The sequence below is a fragment of the Bombina bombina genome, chromosome 10, assembly GCF_027579735.1.
Source record: "Bombina bombina isolate aBomBom1 chromosome 10, aBomBom1.pri, whole genome shotgun sequence".
Lineage (NCBI taxonomy): Eukaryota > Metazoa > Chordata > Amphibia > Anura > Bombinatoridae > Bombina > Bombina bombina.
Window position 1 is genome coordinate 145,615,963 of NC_069508.1, and position 25,771 is coordinate 145,641,733.

Genomic DNA, 25,771 nt, shown 5'->3' on the forward strand with positions numbered 1-25,771 from the left:
ACTGCATGAGTAGCCCCAATGCATATCTTGTGCATTAAACAAGAACGGTAAACAATGCGGAAAAAAAATTATAACTAGTTATATAATTGTTTGTATTTGTTCTTTTATGGTAAAGCAGTCTTTGGGGCCTATCTATCAAGATCCGAATGGAGCTTGATGCCCCGTGTTTCTGGCGAGCATGCAGACTCGCCAGAAACAGCAGTTATGAAGCAGCGGTCACAAAGACTGCTGCTCCATAACCTGTCCTCCTGCTCAGAGCAGGCGGACAGACGTCGCCGGAAATCAACCCGATCGAGTACGATCGGGTTGATTGACACCCCCCTGCTGGCGGCCCATTGGCTGCGAGTCTGCAGGGGGCCGCGTTGCACCAGCAGCTCTTGTGAGCTGCTGTTGCAATGCTGAATACGGCGAGTGTATTGCTCGCCGTATTTAACGACGTCTGGCGGACCTGATCCGCACTGTCGGATCAGGTCTGCCAGACTTTAAATGTAGAATTCAAGACTCTAATGCCCTTGTATTTGTCTTGCTGTCGTGTTTTGCTATTTTAAAGCGGACAAGGTTGTCTCATTTTTCTTTTATTTTTTCTTGAACAATTTTCAAGCTTTCTGTTAAAGGGATACTGTACCCAATTATTTTATTTCATGATTCAGATAGAGCATGCCATTTTAAGCAACTTTCTAATTTACTGCATTTAGCCACCAATCAGCAAGCTCTACCCAGATGCTGAACCAAAGATGGGCCGGCTTGTAAGCTTACATTCCTGCTTTTTCAAATAAAGATACCAAGAGAATGAAGAAAAATTGATAATAGGAGTAAATTAAAAAGTTGCTTAAAATTGCATGCTCTATCTGACTTATGAAAGAAACAATTTGGATTCGGTATCCCTTTAAGCATATGTGATAGTGGACTGTTTTATAGATTTTTTTTTCATTTTAAGTAGTTTGTTCTTTAAAGGAACAGTAAACCTAAAAAATAATGTTATATAATTCTGCACATAGTGCAGAATTATATAACATTATTTTAGTGTTATCGTTATAAACCCTTAAATTCCCTTTTATTTTGTTTTAAATATGTCCGTTTTTCAGACCCGCTCTCTGTACTCTTCTGACCGGGTCTGTTTTTTTTACACAGCGCATCGGGCCAGCTGTATAGTCACAGCCCGACCGCGCCATAACACTAAGTGCAGCTCGCTCCTGCTGTCAGACAGACGATAACACTAAAATAATGTTATATAATTCTGCACTATGTGCAGAATTATATACCATTATTTTTTAGGTTTACTGACACTTTAAGCTTTTGAGCATGTTTTCGTGTGTTGCAGATGTCCTTTACAGTGCGTTTTATTGAATCTAGGCAGATGTCAACATCTTATATCATACATTTAAGTATATTATTTTCTTTAAAGGGAAAGTCAACACCAGAATTTTTGTTATTTTAAAAGATAGATAATCCCTTAATTACCCATTCCCCAGTTTTGCATAACCAACAAAGTTATAGAAATACACATTTTACCTGTGTAATTACCCTGTATCTAACCCTCTGCAGACTGCCCCCTTATTTCAGTTGTTTTGACAGACCTGCATTTTTAGCCAATCAGTTCTCACTCCTAGGAGCTTCACGTGCCTGAGCTCAATGTTATCTATATGAAACGCATGAACTAACGCCCTCTAGTGGTGAAAAACTGTCAAAATGCATTTAGATTAGAGGTGGCCTTCAAGGTCTAAGAAATTAGCATGTAAACCTCCTAGGTTTATCTTTCAACTAAGAATATCAAGAGAACAAAGCAAAATTGGTGATAAAAGTAAATTGGAAAGTTGTTTAAAATTACATGCCCTATATGAATCATGAAAGTTTTTTTGGACTTGACTGTCCCTTTAAAATAAAAACAGAAAGTTGATTAAAACATAAATTATTTGACTCTATACAGTCCACCTTTCCTCAGTCTCACAATACAGTTATTTTTGTATAGACAAATTCAGCCTGCAACATTGTATTCTGTGCTTTGTTTTGAAATAAATGGAGCAGCCAAGTTCCTGTTGTGAATCTGGTGTGGGTGGAACAATAATTACAAACGCATACTACTGCTGCAGAGTAATGGAACATTTAAAGCCTTCAGTTCTTTACTTTTCATGCAAAATATAACCATATGTAAATGTTTATTATTTATTTAACTAACGCCTAGATTTAGAGTTTTGCGGCCAAAGGGGTGCGTTAGCTACGCGTGCTTTTTTCTGGCCGCACCTTTTAAATACCGCTGGTATTTAGAGTTCACAGAAGGGCTGCGTTAGGCTCCAAAAAAGGAGCGTATAGCATATTTACCGCAACTTCAACTCTTGATACCAGCGGTGCTTACGGACGCGGCCAGCTTCAAAAACGTGCTTGTGCACGATTCCCCCATAGAAAACAATGGGGCTGTTTGAGCTGAAAAAAAAACCTAACACCTGCAAAAAAGCCGCGTTCAGCTCCTAACGCAGCCCCATTGTTTCCTATGGGGAAACACTTCCTACGTCTGCACCTAACACTCTAACATGTACCCCGAGTCTAAACACACCTTACACTTATTAACCCCTAATCTGCCGCCCCCGCTATCGCTGACCCCTGCATATTATTTTTAACCCCTAATCTGCCGCTCCGTACACCCCCGCCACCTACATTATCCCTATGTACCCCTAATCTGCTGCCCTAACATCGCCGACCCCTATATTATATTTATTAACCCCTAATCTGCCGCCCCCAACGTCGCCTCCACCTAACTACACTTATTAACCCCTAATCTGCCGACCGGACCTGAGCGCTACTATAATAAATGTATTAACCCCTAATCCGCCTCACTCCCGCCTCAATAACCCTATAATAAATAGTATTAACCCCTAATCTGCCCTCCCTAACATTGCCGACACCTAACTTCAAGTATTAACCCCTAATCTGCCGACAGGAGCTCACCGCTACTCTAATAAATTTATTAACCCCTAAAGCTAAGTCTAACTTTAACCCTAACACCCCCCTAAATTAAATATAATTTAAATCTAACGAAATAAATGAACTCTTATTAAATAAATTATTCCTATTTAAAGCTAAATACTTACTTGTAAAATAAACCCTAATATAGCTACAATATAAATTATAATTATATTATAGCTATTTTAGGATTTATATTTATTTTACAGGCAACTTTGTAATTATTTTAACCAGGTACAATAGCTATTAAATAGTTAAGAACTATTTAATAGCTAAAATAGTTAAAATAATTACAAAATTACCTGTAAAATAAATCCTAACCTAAGTTACAATTAAACCTAACACTACACTATCAATAAATTAATTAAATACAATTCCTACAAATAAATACAATTAAATAAACTAACTAAAGTACAAAAAATAAAAAAGAACTAAGTTACAAAAAATAAAAAAATATTTACAAACATTAGAAAAATATTACAACAATTTTAAACTAATTACACCTACTCTAAGCCCCCTAATAAAATAACAAAGACCCCCAAAATAAAAAAAATGCCCTACCCTATTCTAAATTACAAAAGTTCAAAGCTCTTTTACCTTACCAGCCCTTAAAAGGGCCCTTTGCGGGGCATGCCCCAAAGAATTCAGCTCTTTTGCCTGTAAAAAAAAAACATACAATACCCCCCCAACATTACAACCCACCACCCACATACCCCTAATCTAACCCAAACCCCCCTTAAATAAACCTAACACTAAGCTCCTGAAGATCTTCCTACCTTGTCTTCACCTCACCGGGTTCACCGATCGGTCCAGAAGAGGGTCCGAAGTCTTGATCCAAGCCCAAGCGGGGGGCTGAAGAGTGACGTCCATCCTCGGGCTGAAGTCTGGATCCAAGCGGCGGCTGAAGAAAACCATCATCGGGCTGAAGTCTTGATCCAAGCGGGCGCTGAAGAAGTCCATAATCGGGATGAAGTCTTCTATGAAGCAGCATCTTCAATCTTCTTTCTTCCAGAGCCATCATCTTCCAGCCGATGCGGAACATCCTCTTCTACCGACGCCTACTTGCCGAATGACGGTTCCTTTAAATGACGTCATCTAAGATGGCGTCCGTCGAATTCCGATTGGCTGATAGGATTCTATCAGCCAATCGGAATTAAGGTAGGAAAATTCTGATTGGCTGATGGAATCAGCCAATCAGATTCAAGTTCAATACGATTGGCTGATCCAATCAGCCAATCAGATTGAGCTCGCATTCTATTGGCTGTTCCGATCAGCCAATAGAATGCGACCTCAATCTGATCGGCCTGATCGGATCAGCCAACCGGATTGAACTTGATTCTGATTGGCTGATTCCATCAGCCAATCAGAATATTCCTACCTTAATTCCGATTGGCTGATAGAATCCTATCAGCCAATCGGAATTCGAGGGACGCCATCTTGGATGACGTCCCTTAAAGGAACCTTCATTCGTCGGTAGTCCGTCGGGCCAGCAAGATGTTCCGCGTCGGAGGTCTGCAAGATGGAGCCGTTCCTCATCGGATGAAGATAGAAGATGCCGCTTGGATCAAGATGGTTGCCGGTCCGGATTGCCTCTTCTTCCCGGATAGGATGAAGACTTTGGAGCCTCTTCTAGACCTCTTCAGCCGCCGGATTATGGATCGCCAGCCCCCGCTTGGGCTTGGATGAAGATTCCGGAGCCACGACAGATCGGTGTGATACCCGGCGAGGTGAAGATAAGGTAGGAAGATCTTCAGGGGCTTAGTGTTAGGTTTATTTAAGGGGGTTTGGGTTAGATTAGGGGTATGTGGGTGGTGGGTTGTAATGTTGGGGGGGGGGTATTGTATGTGTTTTTTTACAGGCAAAAGAGCTGAACTCTTTGGGGCATGCCCCGCAAAGGGCCCTGTTCAGGGCTGGTAAGGTAAAAGAGCTTTGAACTTTTTTAATTTAGAATAGGGTAGGGCATTTTTTTATTTTGGGGGGCTTTGTTATTTTATTAGGGGGCTTAGAGTAGGTGTAATTAGTTTAAAATTGTTGTAATATTTTTCTAATGTTTGTAAATATTTTTTTATTTTTTGTAACTTAGTTCTTTTTTATTTTTTGTACTTTAGTTAGTTTATTTCATTGTATTTATTTGTAGATATTGTATTTAATTAATTTATTGATAGTGTAGTGTTAGGTTTAATTGTAGATAATTGTAGGTATTTTATTTAATTAATTTATTTATAGTGTAGTGTTAGGTTTAATTGTAACTTAGGTTAGGATTTATTTTACAGTTCTTAACTATTTAATAGCTATTGTACCTGGTTAAAATAAATACAAAGTTACCTGTAAAATAAATATAAATCCTAAAATAGCTATAATATAATTATAATTTATATTGTAGCTATATTAGGGTTTATTTTACAGGTAAGTATTTAGCTTTAAATAGGAATAAGTTATTTAATAAGAGTTAATTTATTTAGTTAGATTTAAATTATATTTAACTTAGGGGGGTTTTAGTGTTAGGGTTAGACTTCGCTTTAGGGGTTAATCCATTTATTACAGTAGCGGCGAGAATCGGTCGGCAGATTAGGGGTTAATAATTGAAGTTAGGTGTCGGTGATGTTAGGGAGGGCAGATTAGGGGTTAATACTATTTATTATAGGGTTATTGAGGCGGGAGTGAGGCGGATTAGGGGTTAATAACTTTATTATAGTAGCGGTGCGGTCCGCTCGGCAGATAAGGGGTTAATAAGTGTAGGCAGGTGGAGGCGACGTTGAGGGGGGCAGATTAGGGGTTAATAAATATAATATAGGGGTCGGCGGTGTTAGGGGCAGCAGATTAGGGGTACATAAGGATAACGTAGGTGGCAGCGCTTTGCAGTCGGCAGATTAGGGGTTAATTATTGTAGGTAGCTGGCGGCGACATTGTGGGGGGCAGGTTAGGGGTTAATAAATATAATATAGGGGTCGGCGGTGTTAGGGGCAGCAGATTAGGGGTATATAAGTATAACGTAGGTGGCGGTCGGCAGATTAGGGGTTAAAAAATGTAATCGAGTGGCGGCGATGTGGGGGGACCTCGGTTTAGGGGTACATAGGTAGTTTATGGGTGTTAGTGTACTTTAGAGCACAGTAGTTAAGAGCTTTATAAACCGGCGTTAGCCCAGAAAGCTCTTAACTACTGACTTTTTTCTGCGGCTGGAGTCTTGTCGTTAGATTTCTAACGCTCACTTCAGCCACGACTCTAAATACCGGCGTTAGAAAGATCCCATTGAAAAGATAGGATATGCAAATGACGTAAGGGGATCTGCGGTATGGAAAAGTCGCGGCTGGAAAGTGAGCGTTAGACCCTTTCCAGACTGACTCCAAATACCAGAGGGCGGTAAAAACCAGTGTTAGTAGCCTCTAACGCTGGTTTTCATGGCTACCGCCCAACTCTAAATCTAGGCCTAAGTACATGTCTGCTATTAAAGGGATACTGAATCCAAATTTTTTCTTTTAGGATTCAGATAGAGGATCATGAAAGAAAAAAATTGGGTTTCATATCCCTTTACGTTATACACTACACTTTTGATTTATATTACGCAAGTCTAGAAAGTTCCTGCAGGTATTATTTTATACAGCAAGAGTTTACATTGTGTAGTCAAGTTGCTTCTGTAATTAAAGTTTATTGAAATAAAAAACACTCACATGAGAACAACTGCCATTTTAGTTGTGCTGTGATGGGCAACTGAAAGTCATGACTGATATATGATTTGAAAATGAAGATTCAAATAACAGTTTGCATTAAGTTAATTAATTTGTGTCACTTCAACATAATGAAATTCATGATTAATATTACTGAATACTAAATTATACATTGGATACTTTATTATAACCACATTATAGTAAAGTATCAGATGTATCATTTAGTATTTAATAATGGTAAAGTTGGAGCAAGTGATTATATATATATATATATATATATATATATACTAGGCGATAAACCTGCCCAGAGGGGAGTCTATTAAAAAAAAAACAAAAAAAAAACCCCAAAGCTAAAATAACACTAAATAAAAAATGTAAAATTACAGAAAAAAATAAACAAAGCTATCCAAAATAAAAAAATGAAACCTAAAGTAATACCCCTATAAAAAAATCCCCCCAAAAATTAAAACATCCCCTAATCTAATACTAAACTACCAATAGCCCTTAAAAGTGCTTTTGTATGGTATTGACCTAAGTTTAACAGCCCTTTTACCTTAACAAATTACCAATTACCCCCTAACAGTAAACCCCCCACCCACCAAACCCCCTAAAATATAAAAACCTAACACTAAAAAAAAACTAAACTACCCATTGCTCCTAAAGGGGAATTTGTATGGGCATTGCCCTCAAAAGGGCAATCAGCTCTTTTTTAATACCTTTAAAAGGGCAATAAGCTCTTTTCCAGATAAAAAACCCTAATCTAAAAAAAAGCCACCCCCCGCAAAAAAAGCCTAAAACTAAGTCCTAAATAGGTACTCACTGTTCCTGAAGTCCGGTGGAGAAGGTCTTCTTCCAGGTGGCTCCATCATCTTCTATCTTCATCTGGAGCGAAGGCGGCGCAGAGCGGAGGTGCGGAGCTGTCTTCCCTGATGAGTGGATCCTCAGCAGCGGTCCTCAACGGTGGCGGTCCTCGGCAGTGGTCCTCGGTGACATGGAGGCTCCTCTTCATTCGATGTCCGTTGCTCACTGAAGATTGAATGCAAGGTACCGCAATCAATTTGGGGTACCTTGCATTCCTATTGGCTGAAATTTTGAAATCAGCCAATAGGATTAGAGCTACTGAAATCCTATTGGCTGTTCAAATCAGCCAATAAGATTTCAGTAGCTCTAATCCTATTGGCTGATTTAAAATAGGAATGCCAATAGGAATGCCAGGTAACCCAATAAATATGGGGTACCTTGCATTCCATCTTCAGTGTGTGACGGGCTAAGAGGAGCCTCCATGCCGTTGAGGATTATCGCCACTGAGGACTGCCGCCGAGGACTGCTGCTTAGGATCCACGCATCAGGGAAGCCAGCTCTGCACCTCAGAACCGCCTGGAAGAAGACCTTCTCCGCCAGACTTCAGGAACGGTGAGTACCTATTTGGGTCTTAGTGTTAGGATTTTTTTTTATTTTTGGAGGGTTTTTCATTTTTAAGAATAGGGATTTAATGGGTTGGAAAAGAGCTGATTGCCCCTTTAAGGACAGTAAAAGAGCTGAATGCTCTTTTAAGGGCAATGCCCCTACAAATGCCCCTTTAGGGGCAATGGGTAGTTTAAGTTTTTTTAGTGTTAGTTTTTTTTATTTTGGGGGGTTTGGTGGGTGGGGGTTTTTTACTGTTAGGGGGACTTAGTATTTTTTAGAGGTAAAATAGCTGTTTAACTTAGGGCAATGCTTAGACTGCTCTCTGGGCAGGCTTATCGCCTAGTACAATAATAAAATGATTTATATAAAAAATATCATAACTTGAATATGAGACATATGTAGGTACTTATAGCGATGTGAACTTTCCAATTTACTTCTATTATTAAATTTGCTTCATTCTCTTGGTATCCTTTGTTGAGCTGGAAGATAGCTGCTGATTGGTGGCTGCACATATATGCCTCTTGTCATTGACTTACTGATGTGCTCAGCTAGCTCCCAGTAGTGAATTACTGCGCCTTAAATATAGGATACCAAGAGAATGACACAAAATTGATAACAGAAGTTGTATAAAAATAAATGCTCTAGCTGAATCATCATTTTTTGGAGGTGTTTTTTATGTCTCTTTAAGGATTTCTTTAAGGGGTCATGAAAGGCAAAATTAAAAGGATAGTAAAGTCAAAATTAAAAATGATAACAAATCCTTTGTTGAAAAAGTAACAGCAATGCTCTACTGGGAGGTAGCAAAATTGGGTGAGCCAGTGACAAATGGTATAGGTGTGTTGCCACCAATCATCAAATACTTCCCAGTAGTGCATACTGAGGTATACTTTTCCAACAACAAGATACCAAGACAAAATTTAAATTTATAGTAGAAGTAAATTTGAACAATTTTTTTGCATACTAATTTTTTTAAAGGGACATAAAACCCAATATTTTTCTTTAATGACTCAGATAAAGAATACAAGTTTTAAAAAAGATCTAATTTATGTCTATTATCAAATTTGCTTAGTTCTCATGTTATTCTTTGTTGAAGAGCTATCTAGATAGGAAGCGTGCACAAGTCTGGAGCACTACATGACAGGAAATAGTGCTGCCATCTAGTGCTCTTCTTATTGTATAACATTGTTGCAAAACCACTGTCATATAGCGCTGAAAAAACATTCACTCTCCTGAGCTTACTTTCCTGCTTTTCAACAAAGGGTAACAAGAAAACAAAGAAAATTTGATGAGAAGTAAATGTGAAAGTTGTTTAAAATGATATGTTCTATCTGAACCATGAAAGAAAAACTTGGGATTTTATGTCCCTTTAATAGCAAATGCAGGACAACCTAAAATATTTGGTGCTGTTGTACATTTTATTTACAGATCATAGTCCAACAAAGTGCTATCTATTCTGTATACAAAGATCATTTTGATTGATACAATATTGTAGGGTTTTGCCACCTACCTTTTTTATCTTTACCCAGCAGTACAAGTTTTGGAGGATACAATGGGGTCTCAATTAAGGATGGTCGAAGCTCTGCCATTCGCATTTCACTGGTACGATGTCCAAAATCCTGAAGGTTACACTTATATTAGCAATCAATAGGTGCAGGTTCATTTCTCTCCACACAGCTTTAGTTTATAAATTAATTCTTAAAGTTTTGAGAGTTCCTTTTAAACTTAAAAGGTTTATATATTTTTGTAACTTTAAATTACATTTTGATGATTCAGATTTGGGGGCCGATTTACCATGTGTCTGGCGGACATGATCCACTGTAGTGATCATGTCCGCCAGACATCGATAAATGCCGACAGCATACGCTGTGGGCATTTATCATTGCACAAGCATTTTGCTAGAAATGCTTGGGCAATGCCGCCCCCTGCAGATTCCTGGCCAATTGGCCGCTAGCAGGTGGGGTCAATCGTATGTGATCGGGCGGATTGCTGTCCGCCGCCTCAGAGGTAGCAGACGAGTAAAGGAGCAGTGGTCTTAAGAAGACCGCTGCTTCTTAACTCCTGTTCCCGGTGAGCCTGAAGGCTCGCGCGGAAACAGAGGCATTGGGGCCGATATGGGGCTTGGTAAATCAGCCCCAGAAAATGCAATTTCAAACATCAATTTGCTTCTATTATCTAATTTGCTTTTTCTCTTGCAAGCCTTTGTTGAAAAGCATAACTTGGTAGGCTCAGAAGCAATTATGCACAACTGGGAACTCGCTGCTGATTTACTCACCAGATATGATCAGTTAGCTCCCAGTAGTGAATTGTTGCTTTTTCAAAAAAGGATACCAAGAGAATAAAGCAATTTGATAATAGAAGTAAATTGGAGGGTTGATTAAATTGTATGTTCTAAATCATGAAATAAAATGTTGGGCCATTTTTTAAAAAAAAAAATTCTAAAAGATTGTACTGTATTTTAAAATATATCACTTTTTATGAAAAATGTATGTTCCTGTATTGAGATTTACTTTTGTACTTTTTGCCAAGCCAAAAATATATTTACGATGTTTAAATAGTTTATATACATAACAGTTTTTTTTAAACTTTAATGCTCCTTTAAGAAAATACTATTCTTAACATTGCAAAAGGCCAAAGAGAAAGCACATATTTTGTCTTCCATAGCTACTAAATAATAGTGTGTGAGTCACTCCTCATTACTGCAGTGAAAATTCTTTATGGCTCCAAATTTAGCATTAAAGGGACACTGAACCCAAATTTTTTCTTTCGTGATTCAGATAGAGCATGAAACTTTAAGCAACTTTCTAAATTACGCCTATTATCAAATTGTCTTCATTCTATTGGTATCTTTATTTAAAATGCAAGAATGTAAGTTCAAATGCCGGCCCATTTTTGGTGAACAACCTGGGTTGTCCATGCTGATTGGTGGATAAATTCATCCACCAATAAAAAAAGTGCTGTCCAGAGTTCTAAACCAAAAAAAGCTTAGATGCCTTCTTTTTCAAATAAAGATAACGAAGAAAATTTGATAATAGGAGTACATTCGAAAGTTGCTTAAAATTGCATGCTCTATCTGAATCACGAAAGAAAAAATTTGGGTTCAGTGTCCCTTTAATTCTCCTGCTTATACATTTTGGATTCTATACAAGGAGTTTATATTTTAGTTATTTTGTACTACATACATAAAACAAGTAGAAATAAAATATTTAAATTTTTTATAAAATGAAACAAAATACTGATCTCATGAAGGAATGAATTTAAAGGGCCATCATTATCAAAAAATGACATGCTCTAATTCGTTGGGGCATGTCATTTTAGGACTATATATCCTGTACTAATGTGTGTTTTAACCCCTGTAAAGGATTTAAAAACATAGTAGAAGTGCCGCTATCACATCCCGCTATATATATTGGGGCATATTTATCAATATGTGAGCGGACATGATACGAAGTAGCGTATCATGTCCGCCGCACATCGATAAATGCCGACAGCATACACTGTCAGCATTTATCAATGCCCCAGCAGTTCTTGTGAACTGCTGGTGCAATGCCGCCCCCTGCAGATTTGCTAGCAGGGGATGTCAATCAACCCAATCGTATTCGATCGGGTTGATTTCTGTCCGTGGCCTCAGAGCAGGCGGACAAGTTTAGACCGCTGCTTCACAACTTCTGTTACCGGCGAGCTTGATAAATATGTCCCATTGTGTAAGACAAGAGAGGGGCTACCATTCTGACCATACATATTTTATTAATTTGCAGTTACCATGATCACCTAAAAGATGGGACTCTCCTCTTTTTAAACACTTCTCAACACAAATTTCAGAGAAAAACTTGCTCAAAGTACCAGAGAATCTTTAGCATTTTTGTTATCACTGATATAGAGCTTTTGTTATTTTGATTTACCTATGAAGACTAGATATATTAGACAACCCAAGACATTGATCTAGACCCATTTTGGTATATTTGATGCTACTATTTGGCTGCCAAATATGATCATATAAAACAAATTGCTAACTTTTTTGAAAACTTTGGGTTTCTCAATGAAATTATTTACACACAACCTCTACAGTCATAAGACAAATGGTTGTAAAAGCTTCTCTGGGATGCCCTTCGTTCAGAAATAGCAGACATATATGGCTTTGCCATTGGTTTTGGTAATTAGGATGCCACTAATTGCACCTGTGCACCAGACTTCTGAAATTCTTACTTGATTCAGTACTTTTTCAGTAGTGTAGGGATTACTCTCCCACTTGACACCTCCCTTCCCACTGATCCCTTCCAAACACATCTGCCCCCCCCACTGGTCACCACTATCATAACTGATAGTGGATAGTCTGCCAGTAAGCAATTTAAGGATTTTTAAAAAATATTTATCTATATATTATTATTTTTTTCTATAGTGTAGGGATCCTTCGTTACCCTCCCACCTCCCTGATCCCCCCACAAAGTGCTCTTTTCTGCCATCTTTATTACTGGCAGCCAGTCTATAGTATTTTTTTTTTATTATTAATTTGCTATAAATACTTTTTTCTGTAGTTTAGGGACCCCCCTAACCCTCCCCACCTCCCCACCTCCAATCCTCTAAGCAATCTCTTTATTTCTGTATCGTAGGGTCAGACATCCCCCTCCAACTGATATTTTTACCATAGTATAGGGGACCCATCATTTGTTCTCCCCTGAAAATCCTTTGTTGCCATAGTGAAGGGACCCACTGCTCCTTCCTCCCCCCCATGATGAGCTGCCCACTTGCCTCCATCCTTCCTCCCACACCTCCCATGGCACTACTCAGGGGCGGAACTACTGGTGGTGCAGAAGTCGCAATTGCCACCGGGCCCGGCAGGTCCAACCCTCAGGGGGGAGGGGCAGCTTCAGCACAGCAAACTTTTTTTTTTCAACAAACTTTTTTTTTCAACTTTAATTTTTTTCCCCTTTTTTTCAGCAGCTGCGCCCGCCCTTAGCAGTTTTAAATCGGAGCGTTGCCGCGGGTTACCATGGCAACGCTCTGAAACATTTGCTCATTTTGCTGCACTACTATTACACGTCGCGCACTGCCACTCTGAGCAGACCTCTGCATTGGACTGGGAGAGAGGAGAGACCTGCTCGCTTCTTGGCTGGGAGAAGTATGTGAGGGCATTTAGTTTGCAGAAATGTTTGTCATCAATGATCTGTATCTCATGGGGGTCCCACATGAACACACATCCTACACGAATGGCCCTAGCGGATCCTAAAGAGTGTATCGCTGCCACATGGATCTCTCAGACGACCCACACAGGCACAGTGAGTACATTTATGTGTGAGATGGTGGTCTTGTCGCCCCAGTAACAGGACAGTGACAGGAGCGAGCTGCACTTAGTCTTATGGCGCGGTCGGGCCGGGCTGTGACTATACCGCTGGCCTGATGCGCTGAGTAAATATAACAGACCCGCTCAGCAGAGAGCAGAGAGCGGGTCTGTGAAACCACGTTTTTTTTTAAATTAATAGGGGAAATTAGGTTTTATAAATGTTTGGCTAATATTATATAACATTATTTTTAAGGTTTACTGTCCCTTTAATATTAAGTACCTAACTTTATTGTACTCTGTATGAGTTGTTATATAGTGTGTGTAGTGTGTGTGTGTGTGTAGTGTGTGTGTGTGTAGTGTGTGTGTGTGTAGTGTGTGTGTGTGTGTGTAGTGTGTGTGTGTGTAGTGTGTGTGTGTGTGTGTAGTGTGTGTGTGTGTAGTGTGTGTGTGTGTGTAGTGTGTGTGTGTGTAGTGTGTGTGTGTGTAGTGTGTGTGTGTGTGTGTAGTGTGTGTGTGTGTAGTGTGTGTGTGTGTGTAGTGTGTGTGTGTGTGTAGTGTGTGTGTGTGTAGTGTGTGTAGTATGTGTGTGTAGTGTAGCTGGGGATCTGACATGGGCCTAACGTCCGAGCTAAAGCTTATCTAAATTATCCAAAAGCTCATAAGATAAAATATAATGCTCAAAAAGAGTGATTTGAATTTTTTCTCCATGCCACTAGTTTTTAATCAGGCACTATGTGTTTGCTACTCTAGTGGCTCATTTATAAATATATTTGCTTTGAATACACAATTACTTCTAGCATTTATTTTCTCCTTTCTCCTTTAAGAACATTATGGTATTGGTTGAGGTAGTAATTGCAATGGTTAATATACTGTATATGTGTGTAAACAGCAAAGTCAGATAGATAGAATATATATATATATATATATATATATATATATATATATATATATATACTGTATATATACTGTATATCTGTAAGTGTGTATATACAGCATAGTAAGCTATATATATGTGTGTGTATACAGCACACACAGAAATGTTTTATTTTTCTGTGTTAAATGTTGGGGGGGGGGGGGGGAATGTATTAAATTCACTTTTTTTGGGTGGGGTGGGGGGTGCGGGGGGCCCTGCTTGGATTCTTGCACCTGGGCCCTATGGTTTCTAGTGACGCCTCTGGCACTACCGCAAAGATCGATACAGACAGTGACACAGACAGTTTTAATGGATAGAAGGTGTTGATGGCCTCCTTTAAGGTTTGGGACATTGAAGATGTAACCTAGACAGTGGACTGCCATTTGTATAGCAATCACATTCTGTCTGAAAAGCCTTGAGGCCCATCATTTGAAGCAAGGGAAAGTATTACATGTGAGTGTTTTTTTTGTATATGTGGTGTATGCTGTATTTAAGGGATAGAGAATGGATGCAGAAAAGGTGAAAGAAGATGAAAGAATGGTGAGAATGGGTAGTAGGAGGGTGAGAGTGGGTGGTATAGGAGGTAAGATGATGGCACAAAGATGAGAGCAGATGAACTAGAGACAATATGGCAAGCATACCAGTGAGGTTTAAAAAAAGGAGAATTAATCACAGAAATGTGATAACAGGTTGTAGGGAGCTGGGAATAGATGGTACAAGGACAGAGAATAGAACTGAGGGGAGAGAGGATGGCACAAAGGTGAGGGGAGGTGGCATCAGGCCCGGACTGGCCATAGGGCATGCATGACAAATATGTGGGCCTTGCTGCTATAAGCCACCCGCTCTTAATATGGGTAACAATAGGAATGCGGTAACAATCTGCCGATTTTACATTTTCTGTGTGGCTGTTAAGCAAAGGTGCTGCAGGATGAGACATCTGGTTTATTGTGGCTACCTAGCTGACAGAGGTCTAGCCGATGTGGGCTACTCCACCTTTAAATGCCCGGGCCTATTTTTGGTCCCAGTTCAGTCCTGGGTGGCATAAATGGGGAAAGATTGGTACAAAGTGCAGTAAGGCTAGTACAAAGTGGAAAAAAAGATGTTAGAACTGGTGGTTAAGAAGGTAAATCATTTAAACTGAGCACACCTCTGATCTTTCAGAATGGTCTTCCTTTTCCTTCCTTTTAGGAGCATCCAAAGAAAAACTACGAATGTTTCCTGAGTCAGACATCTGGCTCTTTTGGAATTCTTTGTGTTCCCGAACTGCAACCTGAAAAAAAAAAAAATATCAAACATGCACTCTACCCTTTTTGAGGTATCTGCCGAGAAGATGTTCAAATGATAAGGCCAAACATCACAAGAGCGTTTCAAAGTGCTTGTGCCTTCAACGGTTTAGACAATAATGACTGTGTGTTGAGTTATTTTGAGGGCACAGCAAATTTACACTGTTATACAGGCTGTACACTCACTACTTTACATTGTAGCAAAGTGTAATTTCTTAGTGTTGTCACATGAAAAGATATAATAAAATATTTACAAAAATGTGAGGGGTGTGCTCACTTTTGTGAGATACTGTAAGTGCATTGGAGCTTTTTTTTTGCTCCACTGACTTCTTACTATAACGCAATATTCTAAGTTCGGCTTTTTGTGTGCATCAGGTTAGTGCGTGAGCAAAATCTTTTTACTTTTAACTTGTAATACGAGTGTTACCTGACGGGTGCAAAAAGCTAAATTCTAGTGGAGTTAGCGTGGAAGCGGGAGCGTTAAATACTGCTTCACTTGTAATCTGGCCCTTACAAGTAACAAGCAGCCATTTGCTCATCCACATGGTTTCCATTAGCTTGATAAAGAAATCTTACATTGACAGAAAGAGTACTTATTTTGAATATCTCTTTGAAAATATCTCTTTAAAACGTTAAAGTCAAAACCCACACTGTTTTGTTCTCTTTACAGAAAAATTTACCTCAGATTTAATGTCCTTTGCTGACATTGGCCATTTATGGTCATACTTTTCCTTTAGGTTTTGTTCGGTGCCAGATGGAGGTATTGAATTCTCCATAGATCCACCATGGCTTTTGCCTACCATGTTTTGCACTGATTTTACCATGTTCTTCAAATCTTCTGGATAGGGTGTTGGATAACGCTTTAAATTAATTTCAACCTATATTAAAACAAATCAGAAGTTATTAGTAAATACATTTTAGTAGATTGAAGGCAGATGAAAGTCAAAATAAACCTTTTTGTGTCCATATACACCAGGCAATTTTAAGAGATTATTCAGTTTACTTCTATTATCAAAATGACTTTATTCTCTAAGTATCCTTTGCTGAAAAGCATATTTAGCTGGTGATTGTTGGCTATGCACATACATCTGTTCTCACTAGCTCACCAGATGTGTTCATCTAGTTTCCAGTAGTGCTCTGGTATCCTGTAACTATTGGTTCTATTTATGAAGCTATGGATGCAGATTGTGAGCCTGTGTGTTGCCGGCTTGCTCATACAACTGCATGTTAAGAAGTTGAGGCTTTAAGGTTGCTGCTTCCTAACCTGTCTGCCACATGTGAGGTGGCGGATTAAAAACACCCCTGAACTGATTCAATCAGGTTGATTGACAACCCCTGCTCTCACACAATTGGTTGCAAAAAAGCAAGGGTTGGATTTACAAGAGATTGTGTAATCTTAAAGGGACACTAAACCCATTTTTTTTTATGATTCAGATAGGGCATGCAATTTTAAGCAACTTTCTAATTTACTCATATTATCAATTTTTCTTTGTTGTCTTGCTATCTTTATTTAAAAAGCAGGAAGGTGATGCATAGGAGCCGGCCCATTTTTGGTTGAGAACCTGGATTATGCTTGTTTATTGGTGGGTAAATGTAAGCCTCCAATAAGCAAGCGCTATCCATGGTGCTGAACCTAAAATGGGCTGGCTGCTAAGATTTACATTCCTGCTTTTAAAATAAAGATAGCAAGAGAACAAAGAAAAAATTATAATAGGAGTAAATTAGAAAGTTGCTTAAAATTGCTTACTCTGTCTGAGTCATGAAAGAAAAAAAAATGGGTTCAGTGTCCCTTTAACTGCCAGTAATGCTTCCATCAGGGATAGTGAGTCAGAGGACAAACACATATTGATATGCAAGCAACAGATCAAAAATTACATTTTGCACTTTTTATAAACATGTTTGTGCTAATCAAGTCACAATTTCAAAGTAGTTTCAATAAAATGAAATAAACCTCTAACCATAAGCATAAGAAAAATTGCAGATTCTAATCTCTTAACCCTTTATCATCCATATTAATCTTGGTTTTAAAAGCACATTGTCATTTCTAATAAATCTTAAAGGAGCATTCTAGTGTTTATCACTGCATTTCAAAGATGATTAGAATCATCTTGACAACATTATTGTTTCAAAAATCCATCTGTTTCAAATTCAAAGTGATATATTTTAACCTGGACATGAGTCAGCAGTCAAATGTAGTGGCGTTTGAACTATGAATATATGGGCTGTGGATCATGTTCATATAAAATGAATAATTCTAGTACTGGTAACTTTCAATCAGAAATATGTTTGCACACTAAAGCACACTAAAACATTTCTTCTAAGGGTATGGGAAATTTATTATGAGATCATATACTTTTCTTTAGTAAGTGACAAACCATTATTCCAGTAAGTAAAGCAGATCTAAACATATGCACCCCTCTTGTGAAAAACTGCCAGAACTTTAGTCATCGTAACTTCTGGAAACCACAAACCCAGCATAGCAACACATCATGTCAAATTGTAAAATTTAAACATGGGATTACATTTTTGCTACTAACACTATCAAAAAAACAAACAAAAACAACCTGGCAATGTGCATTTTAACTGCAGTGACACTGCAGGCAGACTAGCCCTAAAATATACAAATGAAATGTTAAGGTATTTAGAGCATTAGAGCTAACTAATATATTATTAGACTGTATGTATGGGTGTATTATACTAAAACCACGGCCACACAGTACTACATTTGGTATATATGGTACAACAGACAGTGATATTTGGTTTCCAGGTTACAATATGTAACAGTCGGATGCAATAAATGTTTGACTGTTAAAACCTGTGTTTCTAAAATGTTTACATTTTTTTGCTGTGCATTATGCTGATGTAGCAGTTGTTCTGACTACAATTCTTGAGGTGTAGGGGTTATGTGTATTTATATATATATATATAAATATATATACTCTATATGTATATAAATATATATTTATATAATATAACTAAACTATATATATATATATATATATATATATATATAATATAGTTTAATTTTATCAAGCATGGAGTATTTATAGTAATGTGTTTAGTAGTAGGATATTTAATAAAAAATATTTCCGTGTGGGTATTTTGGTAATGGGATAACATTATTTAATAAGTTTGTATAATGTAGAAATTGAGGTTTAATGCCAGCATGCTTGTTTTATTCTCACTGTAGTTTATACTAGCATCTCCGATAATGGCTTTCATCGGCACTGGATACAGGAAATTCAGATGTTAAGAGAAATATTGCTGATGGTTAGCACATTCTCTGATTTATTTAATTAACTCTTATGGTGAGATTGGAATATTGGTTAAACTAATGGGATTTTTTTTCGTGGAGTAGGAAAAATGAATAGCCACAATTATTGTCAAGATATGAATTGTGTCCAATGAGGAACAATGTGTAAGAGAAAGGGTCTTTGGTGAGTTCTAATCTCGCTTCTCTAAGATACTGGTCAACACACGGTTTAGTAAAACGCAATAAACTATTTTGTATGGAATTCAGATATAAAAATTATACTGTAATTCATTATTTGATAGGAAAAAAACACCCAAAAAAAAAGATCCTTAATGACGATGAACGTCAGTCATTAAAGTTAGTAAGATACAATATTAAAGGAAAATGAAACCCAACATTTTTCTTTCATGAATCAGACAGAGAATACAATTTTAAACAACATTCCAATGTACAGTTCTTCTATTACTTAAAGGGCAAGTCTAGTCAAAATTAAACTTTCACGATTTAGATAGGGCATAAAATTGTAAACAACTTTTCAATTTAGTTTTATCATAAAAATTGCTTTGTTCTTTTGCTGCAAGCTAAACCTAGGGAGACTAAAACTGATTTCTAAACTGTTAAAAATCGCTTCCTATCTCAGTGCATTTTAAGAGTTTTTCACAGTTAGAAAGACTAGAGCTAGTTTATGTATGAAATATAGATAGCATTGTGCTCACTCCAGTGGAGTTATTTAAGAGTCTGCACTGATTGGCTAAATTGCATGAGGAGCAGGGGGAATTGGGACCCCTCAGTTTTAAATCTAGTTGAACTATTAGGTTGTTAATAATTTGATATCTGAGCTGACGATGAACGTATACTCAGATTAGTCAGATAGAGAATTTCACCTGGGAGCGTGAGTCCTGCTATAACACATTGAGACCAAAGGTCTCATACGGGTTGACTTTTGTATCACTATTATAACTCCGGAGCTACCTATATAACTATCCAAAACTCAATATTATTTAACCTAGCACATTTTTCTCTAAGGAGGGAACGGGGACGAGTATTTTATCTTTATAGAATATCAAGCGAAATTATCTTGTACTTAATATCCATGTACTCATTTATTAACCTGCTACAGAGCACAAACAGTTGAATAATAATACTTGCTTGCATATTTATGCAGGCAGGAAATAAATACTAGTAGGTACTGATCAAACATATGTATAGCCAATAATCATAAGTGTACTAAGACAGTATTTGGACACCTATGTTGTGATAAGATATGTTCTGATATGACAAACAGTTAACTATTTAACAATAACGTTTGCAACAAGTGTTATGCTCAGATCGATAGAGCTGTAATATAAATACAAATACTAATTTATCGAATATTACACTGCTATGCAACTGCAGTCGTTTTTACAGAAACAATCATTGTCCAGTTATAATAAGTTTACAGATCAAATATCAATATATATAGGCAACAATTATAAGTGTACCAAGACAGTATTTGGACACCCTGTTGTGATAAGACACGCTTCGAAATACAAGCAGTTAACTACTTAATAATAACGTTTGCAACAAGTGTTATGGTTACATCGATAGAGCTGCAATATAAATACAAATACTTATGTACCTAATACTACACTGTTATGTTACTGCAGTAATCTTTACTGAAACAATCATGGTTCAGTTATAACAAGTCTATCGATCAAATACTAACGTAGGATCTAACATCAAAGTAACTATTTAAATATAATTACTACTGCAACGTATACACAATTTTTTTCTTAACCTCATTCCTTCTGCAAAATCATTAGGCTCATTTTGAGACAGTACTCACGTCAGAAATTCAGTAACAATATTATTACTTAGTTTCTATACAAACTGTATTTGCAGCTATCATTTTTAAGATAGTAACTCCTGGGATATATAGTTATTTAGTGATACTATTACTTATGTGACATTTTTCTTATACTGTTGTGACTATTATAGAAACTAACAATTTGCCGTTAGCTAATATATAATATTAACGGTAATTTGATTATTTAGGCTTTATACTAACAGCCTCAGTTATCTGAAAAACCATAAGAGTAATCTACACAGAACTTGAGATATTTGATTCCAAGCGTTCACAACAGTATTGTAACATTAGCCTTTGAACGATACTTATTAAGGAGATATTATTCCAATCTCAATTTGATACAACAGAACTGTGCTTACGAGTTACTTCACCTGTGTCTTAACGGGAGAGGAACATATTAGCATGTGGGTTTTACATTGATATCCAATCAGTATCGAGTAAATGATATTTGGCTTTACTGTGTGCACCAAACATTCCTTTTTTCCTTACCCAATAGTCTCATTCATCTCTGAGACATTACACAATAAGAATATATTATATACCCAAGACCTTGGTTGATCTCAGAACATATCTGACTAGTTTACATTACAATTTATCCTGGTCCTATATAATTCCAGGCGAATTAACTATTCACAACCACTAGTTCTCTAGTGTTTTTAAGTGTGCCCATTTTTTAACCATATCTATTAAAGTTTAATGTTTTTAAAATTGTAATTTTTTTTCATATATATACCACGCTATACCTACAACAATTACTATGGGATTGAGTGCTGTAAAGTGTACACTTTTTTTGCAACTGTCTTTGGTTGTATATGTAAATTGCATGTCTGTCAAATGACTGAGATAAGGGGTAGTCTGCAGAGCCTTAGATACAAGGTAATCACAGAGATAAAAAGTGTATTATTATAACAGTGTTGATTATGTAAAACTGGGGAATGGTTAATAAAGGGATTAGCTATTTTTTTTAAACAATAACAATTCTGGAGTAGACTGTCACTTTAATTGTCTACATTCTTCATATATCCTTTGTTGAAGAAATAGCAATGGACATGGGTGAGCCAATCACATGGACGCATCTATGTGCAGCCACCAATCAGCACCTTTTGAGCCTATTTAGGTATGCTTCTCAACAAAGGATATAAAGCGAATAGCGCAAATTAGAAAATAGAAGTAAATTAAAAGTTATTTAAAATCGCATGTTCTTTCTAAATCATAAAAAAAACAAAACATTTGGGTTTCATGTCCCTTTAACAGCCAGTAATATCTGATATTTGGTCACGATCAGAAGCATGCAGGGCTACTATTTTTTACCCGTGCAATTACTTTTGACAATTTAATGAAACCGTTTGGGTTATAAAGGTGCACAAAGGTTAGATTTAAAACAATCTACATAGTTTCCCATCTAGCACAGAAAATAATTAAGTATATTAAAAAAATATGGAAAAAGGTTTGTACTTTTATAAATGTAATTTTACTTCTCAGCATTTTTGTATTAATTCATAAGTGATTTGACATATTTTAAACATATGGATCAAGTTAAAGTCTAATATGTCCCAATGCAACTTTGTATAAACATTGTCAATTTTGACTGAATAAATAAGAGATCTCAGCCTGTACAAATCTTACCTTAATACATATTTAAAAACAAAAATGAGCAAGTACACTACAGTATGGTATATTTAGTTGAAATAATTTTTATTGAAACACAGGCAAAAGAAAAAAAAACACGGAATGCATCGTTCATCAATATGTAAATCAACCCTCCAACCCCATTGTCTCTGAAGTGACCAAGTAGGCTTTGGTCTGGAGTGACCCCGAAAACAAGGGATTCTAACGTAGCCTAGTATGCATCTTTAATCACCATATAACAGTTCTGAATCCTTAGGCATCTGGCAATATAAAAAAAAAAAGTACATGTGGAAGGATGGCGGAAGGGTCAACGATGACAACATCCAAGCCCCCATCACTTTGTGTTTTTCGATAAGAAACATTCATTAACATTCAACTTGCCTGTTTCGTTATTACCTTGTCACTGTTTCCGAGAGGAGAGATTTCCCTTCATCATGAGTTGCTAATTACTGTCTTAAATAGTCTTGCCTGAATTTTGTCTTCGAAAGTCTCACTAAGTATTGTGTGCAGTTCTGGAGACCATATCTTCAGAAGGATATTAACAAACTTGAATCTGTGCAAAGGAGGGCTACCAAAATGGTACATGGTCTAAAAAATAAAACTTACCAGGATAGGCTCATTGACCTAAATATGTATAGCTTAGAGGAGAGAAGGGAAAGAGGTGATATGATAGCAACTTTCAAGTACATTAAAGGGTTTAGTAAAACTGAGGCTGTGGGTATTTTACATAAAATGGAAAATTCAAGAACAAGGGGTCATGAGCTCAAGCTAAAGGGTAGTAGATTCAGAAGTAATTTGAGGAAGCACTTCTTTACAGAAAGAGTGATTGATTTATGGAATAAACTTCCTCAAGAGGTAGTAGCAACAAACACTGTGGGGGACTTTAAAAATGCATGGGACAAGCATAGGGCTATCCTACGAACTAGATAAGTTTATACTGTTAGGTAAGGTCGGGCAGACTTGCTGGGCCTATGGCTCTTATCTGCCGTCAATATCTATGTTTCTATGTTTCTATGTTTAAGTGTCACCTAATCACTTAGTCTTTGGGAGTCTAACCCTGTGCAACATCCTCAGTTACCATTCAAGATCCAGTAATACCATATCTTTAAGAACCGGTCTTGGTTGCCCCAGTATGGTATATTTAAAGGTACATTAAAGACAAAATTAAACATTCATAACTTCTCAATGTACTTTGATGATCTGATTTACTTTTCTCTTGCTATCTTATTGATAAGAGAAGTAAAAGAGAAAGTTGTTTAAAATGAAATTTTCTATTCAATCCATGTAACTTTAATTATGACTTTACTGTCTTTTTAATTGATTTACTTTATAAGGATGAAACATTAGTGCATCACCAATATATACAGGAAAAATGTAATAATCTAATGAATGTCACTAAAAGGGATTTTGTTTCTTTAATGATTCAGATAGAGCATGCAATTGTAAGCAACTGTCTAATTTACTCATATTATCATTTTTCTTCCTTCTCTTAGTATCTTTATTTGAAAAGCAGAAATGTATGTTTAAGAGCCAGCCCATTTTTGGTTCAGACCTGGGTTGCACTTGCTGATTGGTTAGTTACATTTAGCCACCAATAAGCAAGTGCAACCAAGGTTCTGAACCAAAAATGGGCTGGCTCTTAAACATATATTTCTGCTTTTATTTTAAAAGATACCAAGAGAAGGAAGAAAAAATGATAATAGGAGTAAATTAAAAAGATGCTTAAAATTGCATGCTCTATCTGAATCATTAAAGTAAAAAATTGGGTTTACTATCCCTTTAATACTGAGTGATCTTTTATCATAAAATTAAATAACATTTAATTTTCCATAAAGGGCTAGATTACAAGTGGTGTGCTATTTAGCACTTTTGCTTGAGCCATAACACTGACAAAAGTAATCTTTTTGCGTGCACGGGTTAGTGCACGACGCACGTATAACAAGTTAAAAATACAACGTTTGCACTGTTTATCTAACATTATATTACTATAGATTTCTTTAGCTAAGTATCATGTTGCCTTATTTAGCTAAGTATCTCATTGCCTTGTTTCCCTAAGTGCATCATTCTATTATTCAATATAAGTATTATTATATATAGACATTACTTTTTATCACTTCCCTTATATGTTCTTGACCTTGTAGCCTATAGAGTAGTATTACTAGTGAACCAGTACAACAAATGTTATTTGATATCTTTATACTATTACTATAACGTTTTCTGTAGCAAAAGCCACACATTTCAATGGATGACTGATAAAATCTCAAATAATATTTCATTAAAAACAAAATCACCTCTCATGAGGGATGAGGCATTTACTTTCTTCAAATATATAGCCACATACTGAGCTGTGTGTACAGAAAACATTTCATTTTGTCATTTCAGTGTTTTACAAAACCGCTTCCTTGTCACACATATCCTGTGACTGAGCGCACACAGCTTGACAGTGGCAGCTCTTTGTTGTGAAGAAGATAGTTTCTGAATATGGATTATTCCATTTACATTGGGAGATTATGTGTAAAATGGAAACTTAATGCTACAAAACACATTTTTTTTGTAAGAAACAGGGCTAATCTGCCCTTTTCATTTCTTGGTTATGGTATTTTACTTATGTAACAAAAAGGAATACTAAAGCTAATGGAATAATCAGACCAAAAGTACAAGAGTAACTAAATATAATAACACACATGCAAATAATAACAGTATAAAACAGTTTTTGTGTATTGCTTGTGCCACTGCCTAATAATGTACTGCAATAGGTTTTCAATCCAGGATATTTATTGGATGATGTAGACTGAAAATTCAAGCAACATCCTTTTAACTACGAATAAGGAATTTTCTTTACTTGAACAAAATTAAGTGGGGGCTTAAAACTGGTGGCTAAAATAGAAAAACTGGAAAGGGAACATACATGTATTTTTCTTTCTTACCCATTTGATAAAGTTTACTAAAATGTAACCTCCTTAAGATCCTTCAGAATACAAGTCAGATGAATAAGAAAATCTATAACTAAATATCAGGTGGTTTAATAACAGACGGAGAAGTAAAGGAATATTGAAACGCTTTCCAATTTAAAGAGCCAAAGAACATACCATTGCTACGTCTCTCCCACATTTGATTGAGTGAACTGGTCATGCTTGTAGTCTTGGCAGAGGTGGAATATAGTAGTATATTAGAATATTATACTTGTCCTAAAGTCCGTGTACACGGGCCAAAATTCCCATCCACTTGGATCCCCTCTCCCTCCCTCCTTCCCCTTCCCTGCCGCTCTCAGCCTTTTTTTTTTTCTGCAGTGCATCGGTCACACCCGCCCCCATCCGCTCCCACCCCGCCCGATCTTGCCCCCTGCCTGCTCCTGCCCCCTCCTTCTCTGCTGTCTGATCCTTATTGCCTTTTTAAGTCTTGCGCAGTCTTGTGCGCAGTCACTGACTGATCCTTCCTTATGGCCAGGTAAGTTTGTCTCGCGCTGCAGTCTCTACTGCGCATGACTGCATCGGACAAGTTTGTCTCGCACTGCAGTCTCTACTGCGCATGACTGCATC

General features: G+C 37.1%; 1 protein-coding gene across 1 annotated transcript in view; it reads right to left on the reverse strand.

Moving 5' to 3' along the window:
* The window catches only part of LRRC7 (leucine rich repeat containing 7), a 518,594-nt gene that overhangs the window by 206,616 nt on the left and 286,207 nt on the right, over positions 1-25,771 (reverse strand). The window contains exons 15-17 of the mRNA XM_053693367.1: positions 16,185-16,382; positions 15,369-15,491; positions 9,538-9,646 (exon numbers count right to left, since the gene is read on the reverse strand). Of these exons, the coding sequence (XP_053549342.1) occupies positions 9,538-9,646; positions 15,369-15,491; positions 16,185-16,382 (430 nt within the window). The remainder of the gene's footprint in view (positions 1-9,537; positions 9,647-15,368; positions 15,492-16,184; positions 16,383-25,771) is intronic.